This window comes from Rhea pennata, chromosome 15 (genome assembly GCF_028389875.1).
Source record: "Rhea pennata isolate bPtePen1 chromosome 15, bPtePen1.pri, whole genome shotgun sequence".
Lineage (NCBI taxonomy): Eukaryota > Metazoa > Chordata > Aves > Rheiformes > Rheidae > Rhea > Rhea pennata.
The window spans coordinates 18308814-18332436 of NC_084677.1; the positions used below are offsets into that span (position 1 = coordinate 18308814).

General features: G+C 48.0%; 1 protein-coding gene across 3 annotated transcripts in view; it reads right to left on the minus strand.

Annotated features, from left to right (window-relative positions):
• PKD1 (polycystin 1, transient receptor potential channel interacting) overlaps positions 1 to 23623 on the minus strand; it is a 104376-nt gene that overhangs the window by 20513 nt on the left and 60240 nt on the right. Inside the window, exons 13-27 of one of the 3 annotated variants that reach the window (XM_062588527.1) lie at positions 22880 to 23055; positions 22273 to 22406; positions 18074 to 21696; positions 16985 to 17131; positions 14451 to 14594; positions 12907 to 13186; positions 11169 to 11385; positions 9704 to 9854; positions 8535 to 8687; positions 6070 to 6214; positions 4620 to 5222; positions 3985 to 4141; positions 2271 to 2523; positions 1403 to 1598; positions 247 to 417 (exon numbers count right to left, since the gene is read on the minus strand). In XM_062588527.1, the coding sequence (XP_062444511.1) occupies positions 247 to 417; positions 1403 to 1598; positions 2271 to 2523; positions 3985 to 4141; positions 4620 to 5222; positions 6070 to 6214; positions 8535 to 8687; positions 9704 to 9854; positions 11169 to 11385; positions 12907 to 13186; positions 14451 to 14594; positions 16985 to 17131; positions 18074 to 21696; positions 22273 to 22406; positions 22880 to 23055 (6550 nt within the window). Of the gene's footprint in view, positions 1 to 246; positions 418 to 1402; positions 1599 to 2270; positions 2524 to 3984; positions 4142 to 4619; positions 5223 to 6069; positions 6215 to 8534; positions 8688 to 9703; positions 9855 to 11168; positions 11386 to 12906; positions 13187 to 14450; positions 14595 to 16984; positions 17135 to 18073; positions 21697 to 22272; positions 22407 to 22879; positions 23056 to 23623 lie in introns of all 3 variants that reach the window. The other 2 variants (XM_062588529.1, XM_062588526.1) reach the window with 2 other exon arrangements.

Consider the following 23623-nt stretch of genomic DNA (forward strand, 5'->3'; position numbering starts at 1 on the left):
CATGTTGGACTGCACGTGTAAGGGCTTACAGCTGACCTGGTCTTCAGACTTCCCTGTGATGGAGACTCCATGTCCTCCCCTAGCAACCTTCCCCTGAACCAATGGTTCAGCATGGTCTCCTGCCAGGTTTAGCCCAAGGTGTTACGCAGTGTTGCTCCTAGCCCAGGTACCAAACAGACCAGAGCCTGATTCTGAGCTGGGACAAGTGATGACTGCCTCAGCCCCACATGCCCGCTCGTGCCTAACCTTTATTGTCATGCCAGATACGGATACGCCAGATGCTCCCCAGACTCCGCTCTGTTGCGATCTGAAACACATCGAGGCTGTTGCGATGGAAGGCATTTTCTCCATCCAGATGTCTGTGACCACTCTTATTGTCCACGCCATACAGGGCAATCCCCACATGGGCTGTGGTACCTGGCAAAGTTAAGAGGGCTCAGTTAGGAGAGTCCATCCAAGGAGAAGCTGTTACCCAGCAGCCCTGCCTTCCTACCCCAGACCTAGTACCAGATGCAATGGCCCTTTGTAGAGGCCACCTGGAGACCTGGGAGGAAGGAATGTTTCCCACTAGCCACCCCCCCACATACAGATAATGTTACACACAGCCTGGAAGGCAGCTGCTCAAGTTGGCCTAGTGCATGGACCTGGTTTTCCTCTTTGGTGGGGACTGAAGCTAGTGCTCTTTCCCTTGCTAACACTCTAATTAAAGGAGATGTTTGTTCTGGATGTTCTTTTCATCACGTAGTTGAAAGACTTGCTTTCTTTTGACTTCTCTCTGGTACCGGTTGCCAGATGCTCCTCAGTCCACCTGGGCCACCTGGATGGTCCTGGGGGTGGTTTCAGGGCAAAGCTGCTCCAAGTGAAATCGGTGGTTGCACCAAGATCAATGGGAGCATGTCTCTGGCAGTGACATGGTAGCACTCCACCTCCATCTTCGCTCAGAACTCCCACATCCCAGGTGCTCAGATTTCCAAGCCCAGAAATGATGTTTCTGGCTACAATCCTAGCCCCAGATCAGAAAACCCAGCTTTCTGCCTCCATGCTGCCAGGAAAAATTCAAATGGAAGAAAAAAAGTGATGGATGCTGGGGGACAGCAAAATGGTCCATACAGAGGGCCCACAAGGCCTGGATGCTTCTGCAGGAGAAGATCAGAACCCCAGGCCCAAGTCAGAATGCTTCTCTCCAGGGCTCTTGGCCTGCCCCATCATCACATGAGTTACTTTGCCACCTAGCAGAATGGTTGTTTGAAAGCTAAGGAAGCCTTGAACTAATTGTCTGCTCAGTGCTCCTCCAAACACATCAGGCCCTGTGGGGGAATGTTTGGTGCATGATGTGCTGATGTGAAGTCTCAGGGGGACATCACTCTAGGCAATCAAGCATGGAAGAAGTCAATGGACTAACCTGATCCTCTGCCCCAGCCGGTTTTCACCAGGATCTCATATTTATATAGCCCATTCTTCCCGCAGAAGGGAATCACCCCCACTCGGTTAATGTCGATCATGTCCAGCTTGTGCACAATAAGTGCAGCCACTGAATAGGTCACAAAGCAGACAGCACATGTCAGCAGAACGATGTAGTTGAGACCTGGGCCTGGAGCCTGTAAGAAAAGAAACATGCTGAAAGGTCCTCTCCTTTTCCAAGAGGACCCCTATCATTCCCCAGGAGTTGTGCCACCCTTTGCTTGCTATAACCATCAGAAATACATATCATACCACCTAAAGATACAGGGAGAACTGTCCCCACACAGACTATAGTCAGGCCTCACTTGCTCATAGCCCATGCTGAGTGAGCTGCAGCAGCAAACTGAGGTTTGCTGTAGCAGATGCAGACAGCTCTCTGCTTCCACTTATGTCACTGACAGAGCTAGAAGGACTTCAATGTTCCTGGGAGCCAGAGAGTAGCTGGCAGGTGCAAACTCTCTGGAATAAAACAGGACTAGGTGACAGCTAGGAGGAGCATTTGACATCTCAGGAAAGAGCTGAACAGACAGCGAGGTGTTCGGAACACAGAATAAAACTCTCTGCAAAGGTCTGTTTTTAGAATTAGCAGCCAGGTTTCATAATCAAAGGACATAGCCTATCTGTGAGCTCTGCCCATCTTGCAGCTCCTAAAGGCACTTAGGTGCTTGCGCTAGTTTCTCAGCTAGGCACAGATCAGCCATGACCCAGCTTGAGCATAAATGCTGATGGGAGCCCAAGAGTTCTTCCAGGTGACAAGGATCTGCTTGGAGTTTGCCAATGCTACACTGCCTCTGCTTTGTTTTACTCACAGGGAAGATGAACTGGACAGAGTTTGGGGGGACAAACAGACTGGCCCCAAAGGCGGTGAGGTGCTGGGTTAAGCACACAGCCTGATCTGGCCTGGTCTCTTCCAGGGGGATGATCCCTTCTGTCTTCCACCGTTTCTCCTGTTCACTGAAGTACTGGCACAGGGAGGTGTACAACCCTACAGTCACCTCCACTGGGGACCAGCTGAAATGGTTTGTGATGTTGAAATAATACTTCTGGATGGTGTCATCAGTACTATAGAAGGGAGAGAAAGCAAAGAGATGTTATTAGCTCATCTGCTGAAGGGACACAAACCCCATTTCAGCTGAAGTGTGCCCATGGAAAGCACACTGCTGCGTGGACAGATAAGCTCATACATGATGGACAGGAGAAGTCCAGTGAATGGGGTGTAATTTACAGAGCCCTTTGGCTGTGCAGAAACTGTGGCACTCTACAAACCTCTTTAATTATTCTTAATGATTATATTATTTCAGCACCTGGAAGCCATAGGCACAGGTTGGGAATAGAACAAAAGCACAATGTTGCACACCCTTTTCTCCACAATGCTGCTGGCTGGCAGCCTTGCACAGCTCTCCCATCTGCTCTTCAGTTGTCCCACTGACCCACATGACACTTCCATAGCAACCTTCTGATTCTTGGCTGAGAGAAGGCTTTTTCGTTAGGATAATTAATCCCTCTTTGAGCATCCTGTTACCAAAAGCCATGAAGCCGTATCAACTTTCACAACAGTGTCTCCACTCTTGCCCCACCTATTCCCAAACTGCCTATCATTCCTCTCAGATAATGCCTAGGAACTGCTCATAAGTAACATGAGGCAGGAACACACACACTCCTGGGAAAGGCAGCAACTGAAGTTACAAGAATGACTGCTCAGATAAAAAAAAGACAGCTTTGCTCCAAAACCCAACAGCACAGCAGCAGTGCTTAATGAGCCCCAGCATGCTGGAAGCATCAGGCAAGCAGGAGGGATGAAAGCCCTTGAGGGCATTCATATTCTCTTCATGTTACGCACTGGGAAGATGAGTTCTATAGGGTAAAAGTGCTTTTGTGAAGGTTGCACTGTATTTTGGGAACTGAACTAATGTGTGATGCTTCAACTCAAGAAATGCTTTCATGAGCTGCATGAAGCAATCCCTGTATCTACAGCAGGTCAGTGCGAGACCCTTGGGACACAGTCCCGTTAAACATGTGCAACTCTGAGATTGTGGTATATGGCCACAGAGGATGAAAGCCTGGCTGGGGAGGTAGTAGGCAACAGTCAAACAGTCTCCAGCAACTGTTAGGCAACTGAGCACAGAAAAGGGCAGCAGGGGAAAGTGATCTAGGAGAGGCCCTGGGTGAAGTTATGATACTAACACAGGATGTGATTTAGTGCTCTAGAATGGGGAAACCTCCCTCACCTGGATCAGAAAGGCAAATCAGAGCAATGAAATGCTTCTGCACTAGGGGCAGCTGATGTCTGGGAAGGAGGGAATGCCAGGATAGAAGAGGTGCCAGTGCTGGGGTGTAGAAATGGCAGCTTGCAGGTGCCTGCGCAGAAGATCTGTCTCCTCCAGGGAGAGAGGAACATAGCCACAGCAGCACCTGCTCTGCAGAGCAACTTGGCATAAGCCATGGCAAGGCCCTGAGTATCCTGCATACATGTTCACGTGACCACCTGTGGGTGACAGGGATGACATGAGAGGCTTCACTTACACGGGGGAGGTGAAGAAGGTGTAGAGCTTGTGGTCACTTCCAGCCAGGGCCTCCAGGCCAATTTTCTTAGCGGCACTGCAGTTGTGCTCATTTGGCTCGGGTTCATGATGAAGATAGGCCATGATGAATGGCTCAGGCTCACTTGCAATGTAGTGCTCTGCACGGGGAGCAGGAGAAAGAACAGAGAGTACTTTAGCTCAATCACACTCCTGCTGACAGAAGTGGATGCACAGAGAGGAGCATCCAGAATGCAGAAAGCTGGGAGAGATCCTTAACCAGACTGTACCCTCTCAGTCTGCATTTGAGAGCATCCCTGAGTAAAAGACTCCAGATACCATTGCACCTGACCCAGACAGGGACAGGACAAACTCCCTCCAGTGCTAACGTGGCTCACTGAAGGGCTGGGCAAAGCAAAAGGCCAGTGTCAGAATTCATGAGGAAAGATTATACTGGGAACAGAATAATTCCTGTGACAAACAGAACTTTGACTGTGCTGTGTGGAGCTCACTGGCTAGGCGTGACATCTCCTTCAGCATATCAGTCATCTCTCAATGCAACTCTCCTCTGCTGCAGCACCCACCCATCCTCTCCCACGGGAAAAAGAGCATAGAGAGTTGGCACTGTCTCTGAGCTACCATTCAAGACTCTGTAAGTGAGCCGGAAGTGCAGTCCTGCTTCTCTGTTGTTGCTCTCCATAGTTACAATGAGGTTCACAGAAGTTCTTGCTTCAATGATTTCAGTGCCAGCAGAGAGATCATCAGCATCTGTGTTGTTTGATACCATCACTGTGATCGCTTTTTCTGAGTCTAAGCTCCCAATGGGGATCTGCACTCCGTTGTGGGTCTGAAACTCCATAGAGGCTACCTTTGTGGACACAGTGTAGTTGCTGATGTAACCAAATGGGAAAGGATTGGAGTCCACCTGGAACATGACTTGAACGACATCCGTCAGGTTGGAAAGGGTGGTGTTGAAAGCCTGGGGGATGGAGAACTGGCAATTCGGTGTGTTTTCATAGCAAAGCAAGTTAAAGGGATCAGACCGCTTGCCTGTGGCCTTAATTTCTCCTCCCACTAGTTCAAGGGGCTCTTCATTCAGCACTCGAGACTTCATGAGGATGCGCATCAGGCTGGAAGACAAGTTATAGGCTTTGGGAGCTAGCAGAAAATTGTGGGAATCACTAAGCAATTCCTGGGGCTTAGATTCTTGTGCAGCTGTGTTGACAAGGTGAATTAGGTCACCTGTCAGGAAAGAAGAACAAACAGAAAAACTGGTGAATTGTACAGTCTAGATAACATCTGACACCTTCCCAAAACAACTAGACAAATCCTTCCTTACTGCTCTCTCACTGTAACTCAACACAGTGCACATGACTTTCTACACTGGAAGTGTTCAGTAGCCCTCAGCTAAAAATAGAGCTGTCAACCCTTCCTGCAGTCCCTTGACTAATCTATGAAGTGTGGTAGTGAAGACTTAATCACAACAGGCTTTGTTTTCTTCCTGTGAGATAACCAGATCAGCAGATTGGGAAACAGGGAAGGAATGGATAAATCAAACACATTACTAAAATTTTGCAATACGAAGTGCAGAACATTCAGAAACATATGACAAGCAGTTCAAAGAAGGTAGGTGCCTCCTCCTCCTTCAAGAGTAACTAGCTGGCAATGCTCACATAGTGTTCATGGATGCACTAGTGAAGTCTGGTACCCTCCTCAGATTGTAACCAGGAGGGGAAACATCTGCAAGCCGTATCTGTTATTCATTGTTTACTAAAATGGCAATTCCTTGAAGTATTGGTGAGATTATTAACAATTGTTAGATTTGATTGTCCACAGGGACAGCTGCCAAAGCCAGGATAACCCTGAGAAAACTGCAGAAAGGATAAAATACTGGGGTGCCAAACTCCAAATTTTAAATGTAATTTTTCCAACAGCTTGAAGAGGCCTGAGCCAAACCTCTAATGGGATAGGCGAGAACCTACAAAAACTCCCTTAGCTTCTCTAGCTTACTTCTGCCATGCACCCTGAACAGGGTGCTCTTAGCAGTGCTCAGTCAAATGTCACCCATTACTGCATGAACCGAACTAACCTGTGATGTTGAGGATGTTGTCAGCGATGCCCGTCGGTGTCACAGTGCCCTGGGTAGTCTCCCCTTGCAGGATGGTCATCATGGTCTCTAGCTTGTTCAGGGTCCTTGTCAGGCATGGCCTGCAAACCAGCTCCTTGCTCACCATCTGCAAAGTGAAACATAATCTGATTCAGGAGGAACACTCTGCGGGAAAAGGGCAGCTGTGGGCAAGTTCAGTTGGCTCAGTCCTGCAAAGACCTGAGCATGTTGGTTCAGAAACTGAATACACTTCGGAAGTTAACCCTGCTCCTTCCAGCCCCAGCAGGTGACTGGGGAGACCAGGGCTTCTCTGTTTGTACTGAGAGATGTCAAGAATTTGTTGGTGTCTCCAGGACTCTCCCATCCACTTCCTCTCACCCTACAATCTGCCACTACACAGGCAGGAATGCCGGAAGTCTGACAGAGGATGCATTAAGATTGGAAGGAGCAATACAGGGCAGCATATTCAAGTACCCTGAAGTTCACATGTAAGGACCAAACATGTCTCCTGTAGTTGCAGCTCATGAGTACCCCTTTGGGGCCACATACAACTCCTACTGAAATCAGCTAGAAGGAGTTGGGCAGGGTTCCTCCATACGTACACGGTTTACTTCAATGGAAGCAGAATTTGGCCCTAACTGCATCCATTCCAGTGTCCAAATACTCCCAAAAGTTGTGGGAGGGACCCTGCCACTCAGGCATGATGGATATTCCTCCCTCTGCTCCCAGATGTGTCCAAGAAACAGAATGTTCTAGCCATAGCCTGGAGCTCCCAGCACACTTGAGGGCTGGACAGGAGAGACCAAGGCAACACATGGAAGCTGTTACCACAATCCAGCTCCTAGCTCTTATTCATCTTTTTCTTTTAATCATCATAAGATTCAGATGTGATTCACCATACGTTTTGGTGCAGAATCAAAACAGCATCTGCAGGTCTAGAATTCCTCCTTTTTTGCTTAAATTTGTAAGCTATGAAAAGTAAGAACAAATTATATAAATAAGAGTCAGCAAAGCATGGTGAGATAACAAGGAGGTGGGGAAGAAAAAAGGTTATGGGGAGGAACGATGCAAGGGGAGCTATTACCTAGGAAGCAGAACTTACTAAGAAGCTTGAGATTCTCTCTCTCTCACTTTTTTTTTTTTTCCTTGCCAGGAGAAATTCATTCTGATTTTTCCTCTCACCCATAGATAAAATCAAAAAGTACCAGCACTGACTGACACTTCTAAAGGAAAGATTATCTATGAACTCTTTGCTCCTCTCAAATATTTGGGAAATTCTAGATTACCATTCCAATCCAGAGCACAAACCAATCCCAAAACAGCAACTTTTCCCATGTGACAGAAATTCCATTCCTAGACCTGACCTTCCACCATAATATCAAGTTGCAGGTCAAGAGTATGTGTGATTGAGGGAAATCGATTTAGCACAGGAATAGGATGTGCAAATCCCCAAATCTCTGAGCAAAAGTGAACAGAGAGAAGTGTTTTTTGAGGTTCAGAGACCTTGAAGCAGACGAAGAAAGAGCAGAACAGGGAGTCTGTAATGGGTCACAGTAGTTTGTCCATCATTTAACTGACAGTCTGTTCCCACTGAGCAAGGTTGCTGGCCTGCTTACGGAGCCGATAAGCAACCAAGGCCAGGGTACCTGATTCCAGTCCCAAGAAGCAAAGACTTTGGAGGGCGGGGAAGGAACAGCATGCCAGAGCAGACTGGCTGACCACCAAAACCCAAGCACATTATATAACTGGGCTCTCTTCCCTTTGCCCATCTGACAAAACACATAAAGCCACTCCTAAATCCAACAGACAGCAGCCCCAGCACTGTGCAGCTGAAACTGCTGGCTGGCCAGGGAACACAACGCTTCCAGTCGGCAACAGAGCAGAGAAGTGGTTCTAATCTTGTACTGCAGAAATAGGACTGGAAGGAACATCAGTCCTTAGCTTTGTCCTCTGGTCTAAGCAGACCTAGCTCTACTTGTGGTGCTCCTGACAGAGTCCAGCCTGTCCTTGAAGATTCTGTAATTCCCCCAGTAATTTATTTCAGTGCTTCTCTAACCTGCCTACGTCTTTCTTACAGTCTCTATCTGCAAGTTAAGGAACGTACTTGCTAGCAAACTACCACCCCAGGCCAGGTACAAGAGAAGCATGGAGTTCTTAGGTGGTGTCTTACAACACGTGAATACATCATATTATCCATGTTGCCTGCTAGGTTGGTGGCATGGCAAGGGGCAGAACTGACAACACCAGCACTTAAGAAACCAACAAACAAACCCTAACAATGTCAACAAATAATACGTGTCCTCCTCGTGTGTGTGTGTGTTTGTGTGAGGAGAGAGAGAGAGAGACAGGGAAGCAGAATAAGAACTGAAGAGACCTCCTCTGTAATTATTGGCATCTAAATTGCATCTGGAAGAGCAGGAGGCTGGAGGTGGTGATAGGGAACATACCGTGCACTGAGCCAAGGCAGCTGAGATCTGCTGGATATCATCAACTGTGTTCACATTGAGTGAGTTCAGGGTTTCTGTGATATTGTTCCGAGTCCAGGTCCGGAGTTCAAATTCATTCCCAGTTTCAGGCTCCAAAAGCACTGACCGCTCATACTGAAGGGGATCAAACCAGGTAGAGTGAGGAAAAGTATCAGGTTGTTTCAAAGGAAGATGTGCTGTGTTGAAGCCACCTCTTTCCTGCACTCTACATCATCTCTCTGCCCATGCTTCTCCCCAGAGGATGATCTAATGAGCTGGGTTTTCAGCAGGACTTCCTCAATTTCCCTTCTGTGCTCCAAGCAATTATCTTAACAGTCTTGCATTTGACAGCTTAGTAGTACACCAGTGTGCAATCTTTACCCAGCTAAACACAGTGCCTGTGCTCAGGGGGAACACCCCTGCCTGGCTTCCAGACATGCAGCAGGCTCTTACGGAGCAGGAAAGCAGGAGTATAGACCAAAATTCTTGCCCTGCCTACAGCAATGCATATGGAGGGACCAGGGCTCTACTTCAGATAGGAGTGAAAGTGAGCTTTCATCACCCAAGAGAGTGAGGCTCCTGCACTGTGGACTAACAGAGCCATGTATACAGCCAGGAGAAGAATCTTCTACGTGGTGCAGCTCAGCAGTCCAAACAAGGAGGTCTCGTTAGCACTCACAGTGGCGCCTCAGCAGCTACAGGGAGTTGCCAGTCCTCTGGAGACACTGCAAGGAAGGCCTGCTTAGGGGAGGAATGGGGGAGGTGGGGGAACTTGGGCCAACATTTCTGTTTCTAAATGCAGTGTTTAGATTTGTGGTTGGCAGTAATGAGGAAAAGCTGGCTGAATATGAGGGCAAAAATGCAGGTTGCATGGGGGAATACATGAGTGGGCCACACTGCTTTCTCTAGGGCTCTTGTCTCATTTTGCAACCCTTCTGCTTTCCATTGCTATTGTGTGTATGGAGCTTGTTGCTCTTTTTCATGCACAAAAATAGCTCCAGCCCAACTCCCAGCTTGCAAGTACACTAATATACATGAAAAACTGTAGCATTAGTCACTTCCTCACGTCACTGGACGAAACCTAGCCAAAGAACAGTGCTGGTGACTGCAAAGGCTTCTGGAGGTCCCTCTGGAGCAGACTGGTGCTTTACCTCATTTAAGATTGTGATGAGCGCCAGAGAGTACTCAATGACCTGTTGAGGATCGCCCTGTTTCACCAAACCCTGGAGCACGGTGTCAGTTTGATTGTAGAGCCAGTGGGAGAGGCTGGGGGACCCCTCAGGTAAGCTGATTTCCATGGAGCTGCCAAAGTAAAGAGGGATTTGGTTTAAATACAGACTATTAAATGGGGCTGAGGGAAAAAGGCAGAATCTGCTTTGTAGCTGGGGAGGAAGAAGAAAGGGAAAATAAGTAGTTAATCAGAGACAGAGACCTGCCCTGGTACCCATCTTGCACGAGCTGCACATTCCTACAAGAAGAAGCCTGATTTCCTGCTGGTCCAACTCTGAGAAGTTGGAGGTGGAAGACCCATGAGTGCATTGAGCCCAGAGGAGAAAATCTTGGTTTAGCTTAATGGAGCGTAAGGAGCACTTAAAAATCATTGTCAGTGTGCTAGGAGGAGCTGCATTACTTTTGGCTTTGTTCCCTGGGGTCTAAGAAACAGATGGGACACAGATTCTCCTCTGCAGGCACTGCAGGCTGTGGAACTGCACACTCCACCCTGGGATGCCTGGACCACATCTAGAGTGAGGGGGGCCACAAGCCAGCCTTGAGAGGGAGCAGCCACACAGCTGCCTAAGACAGCACTGAGACCAGCCCAGGATGCTGTCTGAAGGCCCGAGGGCACTTGGTGCCAGTGTGGAGCACACCAGAGGCCAAGGAGTGTCTGCAGAATGTATAATGGGGCTTGCATGGGACTAGTCCCATTGGGGACCCTTAAACTCTATTCAAATGCATGTGCTCTCCACCTTCGCTACATGAGATCTCCTCTGACTCTCAGAAGTGAGACACCAGGCCGCGCTCAGCACCAGCGCCTCCTGCTGCCAACTTTCCTTTGAGGACTCTTGAGGCAGAGAAGATGGCAGAGGACAGAACATGTCAGCATGGGACAGAACCCTTTAAGATAAGGCCATCTGTCATTATTCATTTGGCTCTCAGCAGAAGTCATTAATCCAAATGCAACTGTTTGCAACTGGCTAAATGCAACAGAAAGGGCAGACATTTGTTTCCTGTATCACCTGTGAGCACTGTTGTTTTGAAAAAATACAGACATCTTTGAGAAAATGACATCATGCTGTAAAAGAGAGGTGTCACCAAGAAATTATGGGGGTGGTCAGGGAAGCAATAACTGATAGGAAAAGAAGTCTCTCCCTTGAGAGAGCATATGCAAAGACTGGAGTTCTCTGTGGCATCAGTGTCCTGTGCTGAGCCTCCCATCACCCTCTTGCCAGCAACCTCTTCCAAGAGGCAAACGCTTCACCCAGGATTCACTGAGTCCTGCAGTGGTTAAGCCAGAAGACCATGACACAGGCTTCTAGGCTGGAGCCTGGCACCGGTCTGCTGCACAACCCCAGACAAGCCACCCCAGCCACCCCAGCGTGTGAGAGGGGCCCTTACCGGTTAACAGCCACCACGGTCGCTCCCAGCTGGTCCTGGACAAGCACAGACACGGACACCAGGAAGCCACTCTCGTGAAAGCCTGGGGGCAGGAAGGCGCTGTGCTCAGCACGGCTGCCCTTGTACACACAGAACTCATGGTAGTGCCCAGCCCTGAGGCGAGATGCCAGGAGGATATACACCAGGGGGGCCCCCGCGTCCTCCGTATCTTGCCAGCCTGCAAAACAAGCCCATACAGAAGGTCCAACCGGGGACTAAGGACCTGGCGGAGCTGCACCCCACGCTCCAGCGAGGCCACCCTTTGCGCCCGGCAGGCAGAGCTCGCCCTGTGCTCTCGTGCCCCCTTCCACCCTGTTCCATGGCACACGGCTCAGCGCCGGGCAGTCCGCAGCGAGCGCTCCCCGCAGCGAGCGCTCCCCGCAGCTCTGCAGCAGGGACGAGCTGCCCTGCCAGCTACGCCAGCTTTACCACTCTGCCAGGGATGTTGTCAGGACATGCAATGTAAAGCTCTGATCTTGCTTAGAATTTTTCTGATGTTTACGAGTTTCTGCCTGTGGTTTGAGAGAGTTCAGGACCAAAATAAAAATCAAAATTATTTTGCTGGAGCTGAAAGTAGCACTGACCTAAGGCCACAGCCTCTATGAAGCCCTGCAAAACCTCACGTTAGACTGAGTGCAACCCTCATGCAGTTCAACATCTCAGGAATGACTGGGTATTGGATACGACCTGTACAAGGTTTCTTTGGGGCACCTAGGAAATGTGGAGAGCTCTGTGGAAGCAAGGCAGCTGGGAAATTCACTGTGCATCTGCCAGTGAGCAACAGTGAGGGCACATGAGCTCTTGGCTCTGCCAGGGCTCATTACACTGGATACAGATCAGTGAGTCTGAATTCTGATATTTCATTTCAGCTTAAACACAATTATTAATAGCTAAAATTCCCATCACTCCAGAGATGCACAGATTTCATAATTATTCTGGGGAGCTCAAAACATACCAAACGTTACAATCACATCATGCCAAATACAAGTCTGCTTTTCCCCCGACTTAAGCTGCCCTTTGGTGACCACCCTCCTAAGAACCACCAGAACTGATCATTTCCTCTGTAGCATGCCTTACTAGCATTTGTGCACCAGAAAGCATTAATCTGCAAAACCAATCATTTGAAGAAATAAGGTTTGCAGAGGCTCTTATTCCTTGGCCCAAAGCTATAGGATGTCAGCCAGCCCATTTTTTGAATGTTAGACTGGCTGTTGCTGTCTCTGCAGCTGGTTGAAAAGGTAACTGTGGATGGGAACGTCCAGCCTATATGGCAGAGAAGTCCCCAGTGCTCTGTCTTTTTATTCTTCCCACATTTGCGTAGCTCAGCTTTGGGCAGCTACTTTCTTTTTCCTGCACCCAAACACCCGTTTCTTTCACATCTACAGTCCTGCACTGGATACCACCATTTAGCTGCATGGATTAGGCTTTTAAAAAGTGCCTGTCACTATGAGTTTTAGACCACTCCATAACCTGGGCACACAAAGCTGCTCATAGGCCCAAGCTTTGGGGATCAGAAATTGAAAGGTCAACTTCCGAACTCAGCTGTGGCCAGCAGGGTCCTGTGGTGGAATTTGGGAGTAAAGAAAAAATGTGGGGGAACAAGGGCAGCTGGTAACTCACTGGGCACGAGAAATATATTTGCCCGTGAAGAACAGAGAGGGCTGGCAAGTGCCCAGCACTGCCATCCCTGTATTCTCACCTGTACACTCAAAGTGCACTTTTGCCATCAGTGCCCTGAGTGGTCCTTTAGGAGACAGCCGGCAGGATCCTCCAATGGGTGGCTGGTTTGGGAGCAGGTCAATGGAGGCAAATCCTTCCTCCCCTGTTGTGAGGTCTGTGATGTGAAGGGTGAAAGTATATCCCTCCCCATCCTTCAGTGCCCCTTGCCTCAAGACCAGGTTCATTCCTGTGTCGCCAGTGGAGGTAGTTCTTTTGTCCAGGACGAGAGACTTGTTTTTAAAGCTGTGTGCTGCCCATCTCTATAGAGATGAAGAGGGGAAAGACAGGAGAGGTTTTGTTTTAATCTAAAGTTATGTCCCTAAAATGTTTTCAGATTGAGTCTCTTATAAAAAGTAACAGATTTCTAGTGGGAGTGTCTGCCAAATTTGTAGTCGATAATTCAGCTTCAGTCTCGTGTGCTACAGCAATGAGAACTGGAAAGTTTCCAAAATGTCTGGTGGGAATATTTCCACTGTGAGACCTAGTTTAGTCTCTGGGATTACATCACCCTCTGACAGAATATTTCTTAATACAGAACACAAATTACAGGAAATAAATTAAGTACTGGTGGAGTCTCCATGGGATACCATGTTTTATATGCTGCAAGCTGAACGTGTCCCGGATAGTTACGGTTATCAGCACAAATGTACCACTGCAATAACAAGAGGAACAGTCAGACAGGCAGACAGAAAATGCCATCCAAGTGCAATACAGATCACCTCTCACAATGAGACTTCCACTTATAAAACCTGTTTCATTCAACAGGTAGCAGAGGACGCTGTGTAGGGGAAACTATGATTAGAGGAGGACGTGAGGGACACAGGAGGATCAGAACAGACTGAACAATCTCTACTTGAACCACTAGAATACTGTGCAAAATGTCATCCAGCAGGGAGAAGTCACTTTACAGATCTTTTACAGGAAGGAGTGGCTTTTGTGTGAGACGAGCTAGCCACACACAGGCCTGGCTTGAAAATGACCCAGGAACGACCAGCCCTTGAGTAAGATGAGACACTGATGGAGGAGTGATATGCCATGTGTCCCCCAACCTGCAAGCCCACAAGAACACAGATCTCTCCCGCAGGATGCAGCTGACACAATCTAAACACCCAGGGTAGGGAAAGGCCCCGCACACCTTCGTAAGGTACCCAGTGCCTGCAGAACACGGGGAACCTGTTTCACAGGCTCTCACAGCATCCTCCCTGCTGCCAAGGTATGACATAGCATGAGGGAACCCCAAAGCCCACAGCCACCTAGGTCACTGCAGGGCTTGTTTTAAGCTCCTGCCTCTGGAAGGCAAGTACTGCAGTCAATTCCATGAGGCTGTGATGAAGAGATCAGCATCAGCCATCCTCAAATTCTCAGTCAGACCTGGCTAGCCACTTTGTCCCTAAGGGAGTTTAGGTTCAGGACTTTACTTTCCACATAGCTCTTTCCACCTTGTCCTGACTCCCCTTTCTCCCTGCAGTCTAGCAAAGGTGAAGTGATGATGGTCAGAGACCAGATTTTTATTTATGACTTTACCCCAAGTTTGGAGTCATTGTGACAGTTCTGGCAGGTCCCCTCCAGGTAGACATAGGAGCTCTTGCTGACTTCATAGACAGACTGAACCTTGCAGGAAACACACTCCAGGGACACAATAGGGACCTCTCCCCTCTTGATGAATACCTGGGCAAGTAAGAGACTGGGAGGTCAGAGAGGCTGGGGACAAAAATACAGACATCTAACAAAGCAAGCAGACATCTCAGTACCTGGTTCTTTAAACAGGAATCCACCCTGCTCCAGCCCAATCTGTACTAAGAATACAGCAAAAAGGAATTTCTGAAGGATTTCATGTCAGACTTAAGCTACATTAATTTTCTTACACTGTCCATGGCAAAGTGTTGACCATCTACAGTCTAGTCTTTCTGCCACCGACTTTTGAGATCTACTTAATGTCAAGCTAGGCCAGTCTAGGTAATTGTGGATTTACTTGATTTACTTTTAACAACTTAGATCACTTTGAAAATGTCTGTCTGTTACCCTGTGCTGGATTCCTAATGAGGCCTGCTTGTTCTGTTGGGTGGGGATGATGCTAACTGAAGCATTTTGCTATATTGACCATCTCAGGACAACTCTTACCCTAAAAATGAAGTCCCTGTTACAGTTTGGAAGAAAGGAAAAGTTTAAGTGAGAGGAAAGCCTCCATCAAGTGCACATCAAACATCTGGGGAACACTTGCCCCAGGAAGCAAATGCAGCTCTCCTCTGTTTTCTGGGAGCCAAACTCTTCACTGTCTCTGCAGCTGACGAGAGGCTGACCCAGTTGGACTATGGCTACTCTGCTGGGGACACAGGAGTGCTGGGCTGTGGTCCTTGCCCTCGACCCAAATGGTTCGAAATGGAAAGCATTTACAGTCCAGAAAAACAGAGGATCCAGGGCAAGCCAGGGTTTACACTGGATGTTCTTTCCCATGCAAAGGCAGTGTATGTCCCCTCCAGTTTTGCAGCTGAGGCTGTCTTCCCCTATCCTGCTCTGGTCTGCAGAGCATGGCCTAGAGTTGCACGTTGCATTTCAGGACCTGACCCTTGAGCTCTTGAGTGCACTGTTCACAGCTCACTGCAGGTCAGTGTTTCTGACGGTACTTATGCCCTTAAAAGACAGGGATGATGATAAAAATAGCTAGAAAGCACAACTTTCACTCTGCCAAAAATGCATTTTGCTCCATGGCCTGGAAGAACCAACTTTTCCAGATAGCGGCATGTTATCCCAGGCTTTTAGCTCAGATCTAACCTTTCCGTTTCAAGATTTCTACCACACCTCCCCAGCAAAGCGTTCTGAGAGATGAGTGCTTTAAAACAATCAGTCTTTCAGACACAATGGCTATTTTGCTATGACTCCTGTATTTTGTTTAAATTCCTTTAATCCCCTAGGAAACAAGGCTGTCTAGCATTTGACAGAGCCCTCTGCCCTGGCATAATGAATATTCTTAATTCAAAGAAAGGCAGTACTGAAGAGACTGTTTAATATGGCAGGCTTTTAAAAGAGGAGAAATATTCCACAGCTTTAAGCCGGAGAGCATTGAAGCTTCATTCATTCCTACAGTATTTGCAAATTTCCTATGACACTGGAATCATTGTTTTGCACTCATGCATGGAAACCAGATAGTACGGAATGTCCTTGAAAGACTATCAATTTAATTTTTTTCTTTTTATCCTCCAGCTTTGGTTTAAAACCCAGGCTGTAAGAGTTTCCACTTTCAGACTAACTATATCTCTAATTGCCAAATGCACCATGATGAATGTTTCTGACATAAACCATAAGTGCTGTCGGACTGCAGATGCATTTAGTGTTAGGTTTAATTTGACATAAACAACATGCACTTAAAAAAAATCTTCCCTTAAAAATTTAAAAAGGAAAGAAGGGAAGAACTGTTGACAGTGAAATCAAGTATCAAGCCACACAAAGCTCCAGGCAAAAATCAGGGAAGAGCCCAATGTTGTGAAGTGTAAAGAGCCTGGGACTGCACACAGTGGTGGAACAGCTACTGCTCGTGGACTCCTTTGATGCTCTGCTACAGCAGATCTCTGCTGCAGACTATCAGGCCCAGTAACTGTGGCCAGCAGTGTTCAGGGCTGGGTTAACAGTGCAGTGTCTGCACAGAGTGAGATTAATGCAGGTCTAAAGGAAGGAAGAAACTAAAAGCCTTGGCAAGACAAGCAAGAAATGCTGCCCAAGACAGCACAGGATGAATATATCACTGAAATACCCAGGTCTATTCCTGCCAAGGCATCAGTTGTGGAGCCCCAATGATGCCTTGAGATCTCTCTCCTCCCCGCTTTCTCTTGCTAATTGGTGTAGCTGGATAGTGGTAGTTATCCCCAGGTAAACTGGCACTGGCTCTGGGATCAGGCCAGGGGAAGCAGCTGGTGGGAGTCACCTCTGGTAGGGCACAGTCCTAAACCAGCAGCACTCTTCTCTAGAACCTTCCTTAGGAAAAGGGCCATGGATTTCCAAGTTGGCTGTGCCCAGTGACAGGCGCGCAAGGACTGAGAATGATAGTTTTCTGTGGTACGTACGGTTTGATTTGTTGCCTCGCGATTCATACCCGCCTTCCAGACAGTGAGGTCGAATGTGTACTCCACATCTGCTTCTAATACAGCTTTGGGAATGGCAACAATTCCTCCCATGGCACTGAAATTCAGAGAGCACCCTGCAGCCGAGCTCTGCTTGCAAGGAGAAAAGAACTTTCAAACTCTTCTTGCTATGGGTGTACATCTGGTTAATCCACAGCCCAAACATTCAGGTCCACCCAAAGTCAAGTTCTACTGTTACAGATCTTACTCTGCAATGCCACTGCCAGGGATGGGAGAAACAGGGTGGTGTCTGGTCAGTAAAGCACGTTATCCTATTTGTCAGGTTAGTAAATAACACTGGGAATACTTCTGTATTTCAGCTGAGTTTCAAATTCTTATTTTATACCAAATAATTCTTTACTAAATAGTTTATAAATATTGCAAAAAGTCAAACAACACAAAAAATTGTATGAAACTATGCCTAATTCACACACATCGTTCCACTTTATAGAGGTTAAGATAGAAAGCAGTGACCTTTTACAAGCAAAACAACCCTGCGTTCAATCCTGTTTAGTATTCCTGAGGGGGATCTCCCACAAGAAAGTGAAAGAAAGGGCCCATGCCCTTTTATTACTGTAAGGCAAGACCATTTCGGTGTGTGAAGATGAGAGGAACAGTGACCTGATTGTGACTCCAGTGACCACTATTTGTGTTTTCCCCTCCAAAGCCTAACTTTGGCCTCTGCTGAAATCACAGGCATTTAACTACTAATAGGAGAGGGACCAGAGCCCTCAGCTTCCTGTACTGCAAGCCCTGTAATTCCTTCACTTAATGGGAGCAGCTGCACAAAAACTGTGCACCAGAGGCCAGGTACAGAGGAAGTAGCACTCCACAGCAATTTTTGGGCCATCCTTCTCAACTGGGAATGGGGTAACCTCTGCAACCCTCCTTCCTGAGTAGCTTTGCTAAAGATGCTCACAGAAGATCCCCTCAAGACCATTTCAACCCAGACACAAACATGTATGTTGGAGCTGACATGTAGTTCGCACTCCCAAATGACCATGCTCTGCACCTGTGCACAAATGCTCTTACCTTGGAGGACCATGTACAAGACCACTGGTAAAACAATGGAGTCTGTTCACCATCATCCAAGTTTGGGTCATAGGATTTCTTCCCATCCAAGACTAAGTCCTGAGTGTTGGACCATACCCGGTATGAACCCCCATCAATGATTGGGACAAGTTTACTTGGTATCACGGTCACATTGGCAAAGATACTTTTGGACAGTGGGGTATCTCCAAAGGAGACAATAAAGATGAAACAATAGTTCCCAACTTCCAGGGCAAGCTTTGGTACAACCAGCTGGGGCCTGTTCATGTCAACGCCTGGCAGACGAATCCTACTGGAGTCATCCAAGTGCACACAGCTGGGTGCTTGATATATCTCCCACAGATGTTCTGTCTGGTATTTGATGCAGCCTCGTAGGTCAATCTGTGCCTCTAGGTAGTTCCTCTGGGACCGTTTCATGACTACTTGAGGGGGCAAGGCTAACTCCACCTCTGGCTCTTCACACTCCAACACCTTGACAGTGATGGTAAGATGGGCTATGAAGAAGCTGATGAGATTGGTGGCATTCACTTCCACGAGGTAATCCCCAGGGCTCAGGTAAGAATAGCTGACCACTGGCACCCTAGTCATTTGAGTGGAAGAGCCATCCCCAAAGGTCCACAAGAACTCAATACCCCTGCCATGTGGCACCACTGCCGCTTCAAACTGCGTTGTCCTGTTGACAAAGGCTTTGGTCGCAATGAGGGAGACTTGGACTATTGGGTCTTGGACCTGAATGGTTCTGGTGATATTGATAGCACCCAAGTCATTGAAAGCACTGAGGTGAATCTCAAGGAGCCCTGCAGCTTCCGGAGTGTAAGAAACTCTCTCTCCTGCCGTGGTGACCAGAGAGCAGCCCTGCTCTTTCCACAGGGAGAACTGCCAAGAGAATGACACACGAGAGCCACTCCCCACCTGGGCACTGAAGATCTTCTCTGTGCCTGTTGCTATGCCTTGCTCACAGCAGTTCAGGAGTCTGACATCGCGGATGGCCTCCAGGACTGCAATGAGCACCTGGGCATGGGCAATACTGATCTGGTTCTGCACTGTCACAGTCACCAAGTAATCGCCACTCTTGGTGAACTCATGTGTGTACTTGGACCCGTTGAGCACCACAGAGTAGTCCCCACTTATGCTCACCAAGTAACTCACAGAGGTACCTGACAACATCCTGATCACAAAGGTAACCTGTTCCCCTGGCTCTACCACCTTCTTGCTGGCAAAAACCTCCAGTCCTTGAATTCTGTCCAGCACAGAGATATTCCTGCTGGCCAGAGCCCAGCTGATGTCATTTGATGCATTTAGGTAAACCGTATAAAATCCTGCTGTAGGAAACTTGACTGCCACGGACTGGCCTGTCAATGTACCATTTGGCACATCCCAAAGCCATGTCACTTCAGTCCCTCTCTGCAGCTCCCCCTCAAAGACCACTGTGGAGCCTGATGAGACATATCTACAGTCTGGCTCTGCAGTCCCTATACTCAGTCCCTCTATGACCTCCTCTACATGGACATAAATTGTTGCATTGGTGGAATCCAGCTTGTTTTCTGCTCCAATGATGACCTCTATAGCTCCAGGGCTCTGAAACGAGTGTATAATAAAGGGTTCAGAGGTAACAAGAGAGAAGCCATCCTCCAGGTACCAAAAATATGTGATGCCAGTGCCACTGGTTATGGTGGTACTTATGTTAACAGATGCATTAATAGCAGCTGGGCTGGGGAAAGCAGAAGGCTTTAGAAGGCCAATGCTTTCAAGGAACTCCAGTGTCCTGTTAGCAGTTGCACAACCCAGCATGTTAGTGGCTTTCAGATATACAGTGTAATTTCCAGCTTCTACGACACTCAAGGAGAAGATTTTCCCAGTGAAGGTCTGCAGAGCATCACCATCCTTTTGGGCTACCCAGCTGTACGAGATGTTCGTCCCCTCCCTCACCATTGCCTGCAAATACAGCGTTTTGTTAGTTGGGAAATACATATCCTCCACCAGGTCACTACTAGCCACCTGCAGGCCTTCAATCTGCTCCAGGACATAGACATAGATGCTGTCCTGCAAAGAGCTGATCTCATTCTCTGCTGTCACAATGACATTGAATGTGCCCACGGACCGGAAGGTGTAGGAAATTGTGGAAGAGCCTTGGATGGGAGTGCACCGGTCACACAGGATCCAAGAGTAGCGGATGGCACTGCCAGCTACAAGCGTGGCTACAAAACTCACTGAACCATTTAATGGCACCACTGTCCTGCTGGCATTGATGCTAAGCCCCTGGAGCCGACGTTTTACTGTGACATCAATCCTAGTCTCATTGAAGCTCACGTCATTCTGGCCTGTCACACTAACAGTGTAACAGCCTGTGCTGTTGTAGGAGTGGGCAGTGATTTGGCCAGGCTTGGTAGTGCCATCTCCAAAGTCCCAATGGTAACTCACTTTGGTTCCATTCATGTTGGCAGAAAACAGGTAGATTTGGTTCAGCTCCAAAACCCTGGTTCCATTATATTCAATCTTTGCTACCCCAACTGGTTCTTGGACTTCCACAAATGCTGTGTCGTTATTGAATGAGACATTGTTGGAGACAGTCACTGTGACCAGGAAGACTCCTGTGTTCTTATAGGTGTAGCTGACTTCAGTCCCACTCGATCTAGTGGACTCATTATTCCCAAAATCCCAACGATAGCGGTACTGATAGAGAGGCATGGCACTGACCTGGAAACTGCTCTCCTCACCAAGCCTCACAAACTGCTTGGAAGGAAGAAGCGTGACATTGACTATCTCTGGCTCCACACAAACACTGGTGAAATAGTGAGCCTTGTTAAACCTGCTTGAGAGAGTCAGGGAGAGGGGGAATGTCCCGCTGCGGGTGAAGTTGTGCATAACAACAGGGTCCCCACTGATTGTGACGTTGGATGAACCATCCCCAAAGGTCCAGTCAAAGATGTATTCATCAGGATTCCCTGTCACATATGCAGTGAGCTGCACGTCCGGATGCTCAAGGATGCAAGAGGTAGGCTCTATTTTGAGTACTTCCAGGACAAATATCCGAATAGGCACAATTTGGGAGACAGAGTTCACAGGATTCACTGCTGTCACATTTACAGAGCAGTTGATGTCCTTTATGTACATGTGTTCTACCACTGGCATGTAGGTCCTCAGCACGGTCCCATCCCCCATATCAAATATCCAGGTGATACTGTCCCCTGTCTGCACTGAAGCATTAAAAGTTACAACTGCACCCAGCTCTGCTGCCTCATCTGCAGAAACATGGAGCCCAGTTATCTCTTCAAACACTTGGTAACACTCAACTGTCTCCACGCTGCTTATGGTGTTGTTCACTGTCAAGGTGATGTTGTACACCCCTCTTCTGGGGTAGCTGTATGTTGCAGTAGGCTGGCTCTCTGTAAACAGTGAGGACCCATCCCCAAAGTCCCAAGTGTAGACAACGCCATAAGGAGACGGCAGTGGATTGGCTCTGAAGGTGACTGGATGGCTCACAACTAGAACATCCTCATCCGTTTCCATCTTCACTTCAATCAAATAACTGTGAATGTGAACTGGGGTCACATGGGTGAGGTTCTCAAACTGGTTTGACACTAGAACCACCAAGGCATATTCACCTGCACAGAAAGAGAGCAGAAAAAGAATAGTCACATCGGAAATGTTTGTGCAACAGCTTTCTCAGTAGTGCAGTAGTTTAGGGAGTGTGACAAGGAATTCAAGTGAGATACTCTGTTCCTGCATTGTGCTTCTCTCTTCCATTCCAGGACCAGCAGGAATTACAGCTAAGCTATGCATGTGAGGACCAAATACCAGTAATAAGCCAGTCTGACAGATGCACCTGCTCTTGCTCCCTCTAGTAGTGCTCCCTAGCCCACCTGCCATCAGCACGGAAACTAAGAGCTCTCCAACCACTTGGTCTATCTGCTGAGACTGTCCAGAAAGGGGACTGCATGCTGTAGACCTTCATCTTACAGTGTGGACAAACTTGTGCTGGAAACAGAGCTACAGACGATGGCAACTGGTAGTGACTTCCAGTCGCTCTGCTGGCAGTTTGCTCAGGAACGAGACAATGATTTTCATGTCATTCTTTCATTTGAAGGTGCCCAGACACCTCTGAAGTTCTTGGCCTTGTAACCTCATGCAACAAAAGTATCTGAGCCCCTTCCTCTCCAAAGAACTGGTCTTGAGCATACCTGGGTCTTGATAGGTGTGTGATACATTGTGCTCTATTACAACCTCATGGATGCTGGGATCAGGAACGAGGAAAGACTTGTTGTAAGGAGGTTTGAACTGGTACGTTTCCTGGACACCATCTCCAAAATCCCACCTGGAGAAACACACAAACCATGTTATGCTGCACAACGGGAGAACAAAGGAAATCCCAAAGGAATCCTTTCCTGGTCTCAGAGCTGTCCTTCAGGCCCAGGGCTGGGGTTATCAGGAGCACTGTGGGGAAGCATAATGCAAAGTATCAAAGCAATAGCTGTGCTAGCTCCGCAGAAGTGTGACAGAGAGGAGTATATCACTCCACTCCACACTTACCAGTATATCACTGGTAAGAAACAGAAGAATTCAATATTAAATCAGTGTTGCAATCCTATAAAAGAGGATTCTTTCAGGCCTGAAGTATAGATCCCAGTGTAGCTAAACCACACTTCCAGGAATTTCAACTGAACAAGACAGTATCTGAAAAATTGGCTATTTGAAATCAGTTGGCCCCCAGGAGAGAAATAATGCAGGCAAGACTGGTAAGCCATGCACAGCAAGACCCTAAGTTTGAACAACTTGCAAAGGACTCACAGAAACATAGCATCCACAGCTGAATCAATCTGAACTCGTGCTGTAAGCTCCACAGTGCTGTTCTGAGGGAGGACCGGCAGGATACCCAACACAGTCAGGTTCTTCATCTTATTCATCATCTCCACCGTGACATTGTAATTGACCGTAAAGTTACTGACGTGGTTGGAGGCGGTGAGCTGGGAAGGACAGTGGGACAAAGAATGCATTTGGGATCACCTTGCCGTGCTGCCCTCTCCTGAGAGTGGGGCTTCACTGTACTGAAGATGTCCCCCCATGGAGGTGAGCAGGTTAGGTCAGAGCAGAGTAGCCTGTGGGACAGGAAGGCAGAAGCAATAGCCTGAATCGCACTGGAAAGCAGCACAGATTGGAAGCTCACCTACCTGGAGAAGCCACCTCCTGTTGAAACCATCACAGCTCCACTGCTAAATTAGTCCAAGACATGATTGATTCTACCCACAAGAAGACAGGGAGAACTTCTTGTCCTCATATTCCCCTGGCCCTGAACTTGCCAATCATCCTTTTGCCTGCTCTATGTGCACCCTACACACTGTCTCCAGCTGCTATGCACAGGCAATCGCTGACATTGAGGGAGCAGCAGTCACATGGATTCTTTGAGATAGTGGCAGGTGCATGGCTCCAGCCACAGAGAATGGGGATGGGAGGGACTTCACAAAACCAAGCATGCCAAGAGCAGCTCCAATAGCCTAGGTTAGCAGCACAGAGAGGGAGAGCAAAGTTTGGAAG